Source organism: Nelumbo lutea, chromosome 7, assembly GCF_056320005.1.
Source record: "Nelumbo lutea isolate HS-2025 chromosome 7, American lotus-T2T, whole genome shotgun sequence".
NCBI lineage: Eukaryota > Viridiplantae > Streptophyta > Magnoliopsida > Proteales > Nelumbonaceae > Nelumbo > Nelumbo lutea.
This window is the reverse complement of record NC_142690.1, coordinates 54,379-64,886: the sequence shown is the minus strand read 5'-3', so window position 1 is coordinate 64,886 and position 10,508 is coordinate 54,379. Positions and strand designations below refer to the sequence as shown.

Genomic DNA, 10,508 nt, shown 5'->3' with positions numbered 1-10,508 from the left:
TTATTGGAAATGTTGCTTTGATTAATAAAAAATGTCCAGATGCAAGTGCCACTCTTCAATGCTAACAGATGCAAGAATTACAGGATTGCAAATCTGCTTTTTGTTATTCCTTGGTGGGAAGCTTGACGAATAACTTCAATTTCTCCTATGTGACAGAGAGATTAGATTATTCTCAACCGCACTTGAATGAGAGGGGGAGACAAGTGAAGAACAGATGAACAATAGAGCACAATTGCACCCCTAACCAAGCTGACATCGATAGATCTAATAAACATGTCATATTTGCAACTTTTAACCAAACCTAACTCGTCAGATTCATCTCTGTGGGGGCTCCACCGTACGAACATTTGCCCCTATCATACCTTCAATCCGATCTTTGGTGATTTCCACAAAATGGCCAATCATTTCATGAAACTGCTTCAGCCCAGATAGGGGAAGAATAATGGAAGATCGATCTGCCCCTGCCACCTGTAATCGTTATTTGAAACAATCAAAGCTCAATTTACCAAATAAATCTGACAGACGCAAAAAGTCACATTCTCCTAGATACCTCGGATATCCTCAAGAAGTGACCCCTATTGTTGCTCCCAAGATCAAAGAAGAACCTCTTTTGATCAGCCCGTATCACCTTGGAAACCCCCAAGTTACCAATTTCATCCTGTGGAGGCAAATCAACTGACCTTTCATTCAGATCTGGTGGTGGGGCAGATTGGGTACTGTGAGCAGAAATGAAGCCTGCACCTACATCATCTGAGAGGCCCACAAGGCGTTCTGAAGGTTCAGAACTTTGCTGTTTCAAAACAGGCATGGGAAAACATGAGCCTCCTATAAATTAAGAAAGAAAAGCCACTGCATAGATTAATCCAGAACCAGACATTCAGACCTGATTGGGTAAGATAAAAAGCCTTGAAGCTTCATTAATCTCTGCTAAGATGTTCCTAAATGCAGCCCATCCTTCATCACGGGCACTTCCAGAAGGAACAATAATTGTACTACGATTTCTGCTAACTGAGGCTTCTGAAACCTGAGCAAAATTCACATCTTTCACAATTCTAATATTCTATAACAAGGCTTTGTAAATGAATTGTCAGCATTTAAAACATAAAAAATGATATATTTTGGTTCCAGATTTATGTGCACTTATTGAATATTGATGCAAGGACATTTAATGGGGGAAAAATTACAAACAATGAACGCAAATGCAAGACTGAGAACCACAAAAAAAGTACCAAACAAAAGATGACCCAACAATTCTTTAACTACATTCTCTTAGAAAAAACTCTTCCACAGTTGGAAAATTGCCCATGAAAGCCAGGGCAGACACAAATACAAGACTTACTTGCACAGCATAATACCCGTTCCCACAACCAAAGATCACAAAGTATTCCACTAAAACCAAAGAGATTACAACAATCACCCAACCTATGCAATAGGAAAGAAACTATTGAAGAAGCAAATCTCAAGCTTAATACCATAATAGCCAACATAAATCCTGAATGGACTCTAATCTTCCCCAATGGAAACCTTACCCCAGACTCCAAACAAACCCCACATGGATCTCAAACCCAAAACCATAGAGCCAAAACTGTAACAATAATAAAGTGAAAGAAAAAGGAAATACACCACTATACATGTTCAAAGATGGTGATAGGTTGGTTGCTGATAAGGGAAGCAGCTCCATGGTCCTATAGAAATGAAACAAAGAAGCTTAGATGGCTCATCATCATCATCTAGGCCTTATCCCAACTATATAGGGTTGGCTACATGATCCTCTTTTGCCATTCCATTCTGTTTAGTGAAATATCCATGCCACATCCATTGATAAATTTTGAGAGCTTAAATCTTTTCCTACTCCAAACCATGTCCTTTTTGGTTTGTTCCCTAGCCCTTCTAGCCCCTTCAACTTGTAATTGATCTCTTTTTCTTACATGTGCTGTATGTGGTCTTCTATGAATGTAATCAAGCCATCTAAGTCTACTACTTCCTTTCATTTTATCACTATTGGAGCTACTCCTTGTTTCCATCGAATGACTTCATTTCTGACCCTATTTTTTCTAGTTTTTCCACTCACCCATCTCAACATATGCATATCTGCCACACTCATTTTTTGGACACATGGCTTCTTGATTGCCCAACACTCCATACAACATTGTTGGCCTTACAACTATTTTATAGATTTTCCCTTCTAATCCATGTGGTATTCACCTATCATATGAGACTCCAAACCCACCCAGTGTTTTAAAAGTGCAACGCACAAAAAAAGCACAAGGGCCAATTTGCGCCTGAGGCGCAAGGTGGAAGGCAAGGCGTGCGCCTTTTTGAAGCAAGGCACAAAAATACAAAAAAATGCAAAAAATATAAACTTAAATTTTAAAATAAATGTTTTAAAAACCTATTATCTAAAATTAAAATACATAAACATTACATGTAAAGCGTATTCAAATGAAATTTTAAAAATAAAAGCAAACATATAAAGCATTTTCAAGCATGTAAAACTGACAATCTCTTTTTTTCCTCAATTGTATTACTTCAAGTAGCTAATGGGATGTAAAACATATTGCATTCTTGATTCTATGAGTCACCTTTGTACCATGCCCCTCAAGGCAAGCCTAAACAAGTCCATATTAGGGTCTTAAAATCTTATTTTTCACATAAAAATTAATGATTTTATAACTTTAATTGCCTTTTAATAAGATATTGTATAAAAACATTTATCAAAAAAAAAAAGATATTGTATAAAATCATTATTTTTTCTGTGAGAAATAAGAATTTAAGACCATAACATGGACTTGTTCGGGCTTGCCTTGAGGGGCATGGTCGAGGGTCTGGGGGCGGAGCACCCGGCCGAACCGTTAGGCTAAAAAAAAAAGCAAAAAACTCAAAATTTTAATGCTCAGGTTGAGGTGCAAGGTGCATCTGACGCACCAGGTGTGCGCCTTTTGAGGCTCGCCTAGGCAACACGGCGCCCTTTGAGGCTCGCCTCACCTAATCGCCTAACAGTTTTCTACTTCCTACTATAAAATACTTTTTTATTCATTCTTTTTTGAGATTATAATTATAATATAGACATTATTAAACTAAAATAATCATTTTGTGTTTATATACTAATTTTTTTTATTATTTTCTTATTTATTAGGGTTTAATCAACATAAGCATTGCTAAATGCTTTATTGAACCCTCAAAGACTTAAAAACCTGAACCAATAAGGAAGAACTAAATGTTTTATCTAATCAGTACATTTTCCTCTTCCATATATTCTTCTTCTACTTCTACTCCTATCAATACTTTTTATTTTCTTGATTTCTTCTTTTCCTATAACAAAAATAAGGGTTCAGCCCCTATATTTTTTGAATTTTATTTTCCTTCTTCCTTTTCTTCTCATGAATATATTGATTTTCTATACTTTAATATGAAATTTATACTTTTCTTATGAAAATCATGAATAATTATTAAAGAAATATGGTTATAGTACCTAGGGAACTACCCTAGGATCTATGTTTTTAACATAAAAAATCCATCGCCTAATGGTGCAAGTGGGTGAAAGGTTGTATTAGGACTTGCCACTATTCCATTTTAGTTAATGGGACTATGGGAGGGTGGTGGATCATTTTCAGGCTACCAAGGGTATCAGGCAAGGAGGCCCCCTTTTTCCTTTCCTATTCACTCTAATTGCTGAAGTCCTAGGAAAACTCATTGAGAGAGCAGACTTTAGAAATTTGGTGAAAGGATGGGGGGTAGGAAGGAATAGGGTCCTAGTAACACATCTACAGTTTGTCGATGACAATTCTTTTCAGTGGTGGGGAGGAGGTGAGTTGGGTGAGTAACCTAAAGCAAGTGATCAATGTTTTTGAAAAGGTGACTAATCTTAAAGTTAATTTGGACAAGAGCTATGTGATTGGCATTAATTTGAGTGAAAGTGAGGTGGAGGATAGAGCCCGAACTTTGGGATGTGAGATTGCAAAATGACCATTGATCTATTTGGGGCTGCCACTAGGGGATAACCCAAGTAAAAAGAGTTTCTGGAACCCGATGATTGAGAGATTCACTAAAAGGTTAGCATTTTGGAAGAAAAATTACCTATCCATGGGAGGCAGAATAACTCTGATTAAATCTACATTGGCAAATCTGCGAGTGTACTTTTTGTAGGTGTTCAAAATGCCTGGATGAATTTGTGGGATTTTGGAGAAGATAATGAGAGACATCTTATGGGAGCCAGGAGAGGAGAAAAAAGATCATAGGGTCAAGTGGGATATAGTTACCAAAACCAAAAATGATGGTGGGTTTGCTTTAGGTAATTTGCAGAAAAAAAAAAAATGAAGCTCAGTTGGCGAAATGACTTTGGAGATTGACTTTGGAAAGGGATAAATTATGGGCTCAAGTTATCTTAAGTATTCATGGGCAAGCGGCGGATGGCTAGGACTTTGGAGTTTTAGCTAGGGCTACGAGAGCTTCTCCTTGGAATTCAATTCATGCCATCCTTCCTTCTTTCCTTCCTCTAATCAGGTATGATTTGTGCTTTGGTAACCTTGTGAAATTTTGGGATCATGTTTGGGTGGGTGACACTCTGTTGAAGGAGCTCTTCCCTTCCTTGTATTCTCTATCACGTTTTAAAAATGAGCCAATCTCCACTTTTTTGACCTCTTCTAGTTCATCCGTTGATTGGAATTTGGGTTTTAGAAGGGCCCTTAGAGACCTGGAATTGAACCTCATTGCTAACCTGCTAAAAGTCCTTGAGGGGGTGACTATTGATCCATTTAGGAGGGATAATAGGATATGGACTCCTTCTCCTTCGAGTGTCTTCTCATGCTCCTCATTCTTCAAAGTTTTGGCTCATTCCCCACCTGTCTTTGGAATCCCTTTTCCAATTTTAGAAGTCTGGGGTAGACCAATTCCTCCCAGAGTTAGTGCATTTTGTTGGAAAGTTTTCCTTGAAAAGTGTAACACTTGCGACTTACTTCAAAGAAAAAGGCCTAATTGGTGTTTATCCCCACACTGATGCATCCTTTGTAAGAAGAATGGTGAGAATTGTTATCACTTACTGGTTTCTTGCCCATTTGTTTTAGAAATCTGGTGTTTGTTTTTCTATCTTTTTGGATGCAGGTGGACACCCCCCCCCTCAAATGTACAAAGCCTATTCCATTCTACTATTGTTAGGGGGCTGAAGAAAAGAGGGAAAATTCTATGGAGATGTGTAAGAGCAATTATATGTTGGACTGTTTGGGAGGAAAGGAACCAACGGACCTGTCATGGGAAAGAAAGAAATAAAGCTATAATTATTGAATTAATTTCCATAAGGGTGATTTAGTGGGCTAAGACCTTGCAACTTTTTGAAAACTACTCAGAAGGAGATATCATTAGGAAGTGGAAAGAAGTGACTTGGTCAGTTCCAAGGAAGAATGTATTTCACCCAGTTTGGTCCCCTCCAACTTCAAGGTTCACTAAATTAAACTTTGATGGAAGCAGCGAAGGAAATCCAGGTCTGTTGGGTATAGGAGGAGCTTTCAGGGATGATGAAGGTCAAATTATTGCATTGTATTCGGGTCCTATTGGTTGGGGGGACTCTCTTAGAGCTGAAATATTGGCTGCTATGGAAGGGTTAAAAAGAGCTCAAGAGATAAATATAGGAAACCTGATAGTGGAAGGTGATTCTAAATTGACTATCAACTGGTTAATGAAAGATGATTCTAGTTTGTGGAAGTTTCTGAATGAAAAGAAGAAAATTAGATATCTCATACAAAATATGGAAGTCAAGTTTCAGTGGACTAAGAGGTGCACCAATTCCTTGGCAGATTCATTGGCTAAACAAGGGGTGGGAAGAGATAACATGTTCTGGGCAACTTTGTAATCTGAATTGTTCTCTTGGGAGGGTTAAGAGTTTTTACCCCTCCCTTTGTATTTTTCTATATTAATATCTCTTGCTAAAAGCCTTTGTTATTTATCAAAAAAAAAAAATCCATCGCCTAGGTGCCCAGGCGCCCCCTAGTTGCCTAGCCTCACCTTGGCGCCTTGAAAACTATGCCTAGGACCTGGGCGAGGTGCATACCCTAAAATGTGCCTAGGCATGCCTCAAGCGCACCTTTTAAATCATTGAATCCACCATTTTGCCCATCCTGATCTAATTCTATAGGTGACATTCTCAATCTCTCCTGTGTTATGACTTATAAATTACGAACCAAAGTTTGTTAAGGATTTGGGGATATGTTGGATCATGCCAAAGTTTGTTAAGGATTTGCTCTGTAGCTGGAAGATCAATAATATGAAGAAAAGAGGGAAGCTGGTCTGGACTTCCATCCCGATAGTAGTGCTCTGGACTATTTGGTCTGAGAGAAACAACAAAACTTTTAATCAAAGAATGATAGGGCCAGAGGAAATATGTCAAATGGTTGTTTGTAAATTGATATCCTGGATTTTAGTACCCCAGAATTCAAACATGTAAATGTAGCTCAGTTACTGAGAAATCGGTCAATTTGGTGTGCTTGTAATGGGGGGTTCTCAGGCTTGTTGTTGTTGGCAGGTTCCTGCTTTGTACTCTTAAAGTTTTTAACCTAATAAATTTACCTTACCTTTTCAAAAAAAAACAAAAAAAAAAAGTTCTCTTCATCTCCCTAAGTTTACTCCTACTTATTTTAAAACATCTTGTTTCCAAGATATTCATCTATAAATTTTAAAATGTGTTAATTTCTACTTATGGTTCTTAAACCATTTGCAAGGCATATGATTATCATCAACCAAAAAAATCCATTAAGCAGTGATCACAATTGAAGATAATAAACCCAAAGTTGTTCCAATGATTTAAAAGGCGCGCTTGAGAATAGGCGAGGCACATTTTAGGGTAGGTGCCTCACCACCTAAGTCCTAGGTGCAGCACTTTCAAAAGGTGCACGCCTAGTGAGCCTAGGTGTGCACCTGATGTGCCTTGCGCCTTGGCCCAGGCATGCGCCTTTTGAAAATTGTACGCTTTTGAAAATTATGAGAGCTCCATATTTGCTAATGTTGTTCATTCATTAATCTTAATAAAATATCTTCTTAAAAGGCAATTAAAATTATAAAATCATTATTTTTATGTGATAATTAAGAATTTAAGACCCTAACATGGACTTGCTTGGGCTTTCCTTGAGGGGCATGGCACAAAGGTGACTCGTAGAATTAGAAATGTAATATGTTTTACATCACATTAGCTACTTGAAGTAATGTAATTGAGTAAAAAAAGAGATCATGGGCGTTCCATGCTTGAAAATGTTTTATATGTTTGATTTAATTTTTAACTTTTCATTTGAATATGCTTTACATGTTATGTTTATGTATTTTAATTTTAGATAATAGGTTTTTTAAAACATTAATTTTAAAATTTAAGTTTATATTTCTTATTAATATTATGTTTGATATTTTTTTGAATTTTCTAACATCTTTTTTATTTGTTAGTAATTTTTTGTATTTCTGCGCCTAGTCTAAAAAGGTGCACGCCTTGCCTTGCGCCTTGCACCTCGGGCACAAATTGGCCCTTGCGCCTTGCACTTTTAAAACACTGAGTTATTCTAGGAGAAGTTCAAATAAAGTTTCACCTATAGAAAATAATCACGAGGCAATGACAAGATACATCAAGCTTCAATTTTGGGGAAAAGAAAAAAGGAAATAAAGAAGACAATCATAGAAAAGAGAATTGAAAGAACCCCAATGCTTTGTCCCCTCCACTTGTATCATTAGTTATTACTATAACAACATTGACAACAACAATAATATAAATTAGATTTGTTGGTGACAACCCAGATTGTTGAGATACAAAAATAGAGAACCATAATAGTTCTTTTAATGGATATAGAGGACCATAATAGTTGATTACAACAAGGGTAAATTACAACTAGAAACCATGTACTTAGGGGTGGTAACATGGCCCCCTGAACTTCTAGATTCCAACACTTTGCCTGTTTGTCCCTTGCCCACTAACGGGGTTGATGATGAAAGTAAAATTACTAAATTGCCCATTTTGGGATTCTATATGAAAATAACCATTTCAAAGCACAAATTGTCCTAAAGGCATTTTCAAGATGAATTATGTTGAAAGAAAGTTGAGAAAAACACATCATAGCTGGGATTTTATAAAGACTAGGTTAAAAGGGCAAAATAGTCTCATAAAATAAAATAAGGGTAGTTTGAGGTTTTAGAAATGTTTAAAGAAACATTCTATGAAGTTACTAACGGACTGCTAACAATGGGAGCAACATGTCCATAAGTTCATGGGGATCTTTGTCACAAAATAAAGTAGAGGGGGCTAAGTGTCAATACCCCCCCAAGTATAGAGTGGCTGTGTAATTTACACTTAAAACAAATTATAAAATTGAGGGTACAAAACTGAAAACAATATCAATTGACTGCATAATGCGTTAAATTCTTTTTACGGTGCTTCAAGAAGTGAATAACATAGATATTTCCATCCTTACCTATAATGAAACACCAGAATCAATTATGAACTAAAATAAGTTGAAAACCAGAAGTTACATTACGTCCAACAATGAAATAAAATGCCACCTGAGGAGACAAACTATGCTCACTCCACTGGCATTAAATGAAAAATTGGTGTTTCTACCAGAAGAACAAGTATTAGTCAGGACTCAGGACCAACTAATAATGTTTTAACTTTTCACTCCACAAAGGAATGTTAAATTAATAGTTATAGACAACCGAAATATACAGATCATTATTATGTTTTTCTCTATTCCGGATGCTCCAATAAGTTAGTGCATTAGAAATGTATGGTCATAGAACAACATAATTGGATCAGCTGCTAACCAAATGAGCCTTCCTGAAAAAAGAAAAAAAAAAAAAAAGAAAATCTTACTATGCCCCAACCTTCACAAAACATAAACCTCCACACACACACACATTAAGAAGCACCTAAATAAATGCAAATTGTTTTCGTTTATATGATAGTCCAGAAAATAGCATCAAAAGTATATGGAGTACTAAAGGAAATTTACCTTCAAAAAGCGACCCCTTTTATTCTCGCCTATGTCAAAGTAAAACACCTATACGAATAACCACTAGACACAGTCACAGATCTACATCCAATTACACAGTTCTTCAAATTGATAAGAAGCAATGCGGAGAAGATAAAATAGAACTAAAGAGCCGGCAAAGAAGGTACACCTTGGTGTCGAACTGCAATTCCTTGCTAGAAACATCCTGTTCGTCGGAATTAACATAGTAATTAAAGAGATCTAAGAACCAGGAAATGCCGCTAACAGGAAAAATGATGGTTGATCTCGTCGCGGAAGTTTTCTCAGATATCTTCAAGTAACGACCTCGAGGGTTCTCCTTGAGGTCGAAGTAGAAGAGTTTGTGCTCCACCTGGAGAGTTTTGCATAGAAGTTCGACGTCGTTCCCGCCAGAATTCCCCTCCATTATTTCTGACGCAGAAAAGAGAAAAGCAAGATCCAATCCCTTGCACAAACAACTAAAGCTCTATGCTTATGTGAACCTATTTAACTTCGCTAACAGAATTCCTTGCCGGATACATACGAAGCAAGAAAAACTTTAATTTCAAGGGATGAAGTAGGATGAAAATGGAAACCCGAAATAAGGTTTCTTTTTTATAATTTTTGAGAGAGGCGGACTAAGGTGCCGCGAGATCTAGAGATTTTCGGGCCTGTACTCGTCTTCTTTCTTCTTCTTCTGGGTTCCTGTCTGATTCTTCTTCTTGTTGTTGTCGTTCTGCAAATTAGGGTTAGGGTTTGGAGACATGGTGTTTGACCAAGTTCCATCGTCATGCTCCTTTTAAGAATAACCCCCACACCCCTTTCCCCTCCCCTAACAAATCGCGATTTTACGCTCACCATGGGTCCATGGGCGCGCATTGTTCTACCTTCACGCTTCACCCCAGTAAAAATCCATCCATCCAGCCTCCAGCGCGTGCTAACCTCTGCCGCTACCGCTACCCACACAGACAGACTCACCCGTTTGGGGAAAATATTATATGGGATATGCATCTATGGGGTAAAAAAGATTAATTGCCTTCACCAATTTGACCAAAATAACAATCAGAGACTGAATGGGTTAACAACATATACGTGCGTGTCATACTCATGCATGCCCAACAACGTTCCCAACTCTCCATTTGCAAGTGTTTTTATTGTTTAATGCAGTGGCGAAGGTTATTTTGATTAAAAGCCCAAAGCACTTGCGTTTGCGTCATCCTTAGGTGCCTATTTGGGAGGGCTATCGCACCGCGGCTTCTCGCGTTTTGAGATGCGCCCTGTTCAGGTCATGATTAAGCTGGCTTTGAATGCCACGTGGCCATGTCAATGCCATGCCACTTCCGCAGCCACGTCAGCACCATGCCACTTCTATGGCCCCACCTTATTCCCTCAACTACGACGACTCTATGACATGCAGATAAGCATGACCAAAGACAGAAGAGCGGATGGGAAAAACTTTGTAGGGATTAGTCTTATCCCGAAGACCTTGGCAGCTAACATCATCCCGATAATTCCAGAAGCTTAATCCGATTAAGA

The 10,508-nt window shown here is 37.7% G+C and overlaps 1 protein-coding gene across 1 annotated transcript; it reads right to left on the bottom strand.

Moving 5' to 3' along the window:
• On the bottom strand, positions 1–10,155 carry LOC148844448 (transcription factor Pur-alpha 1-like). Its single transcript, XM_088954775.1, has 5 exons — positions 9,145–10,155; positions 8,976–9,023; positions 884–1,024; positions 551–790; positions 1–468 (listed from the first exon to the last, which is right to left on the bottom strand). Exons 1-5 carry the CDS (start codon positions 9,397–9,399, stop codon positions 316–318), a joined length of 837 nt encoding a protein of 278 aa, XP_088810901.1. The 5' UTR covers positions 9,400–10,155; the 3' UTR covers positions 1–315.
• Positions 10,156–10,508: the final 353 nt, after the last annotated feature.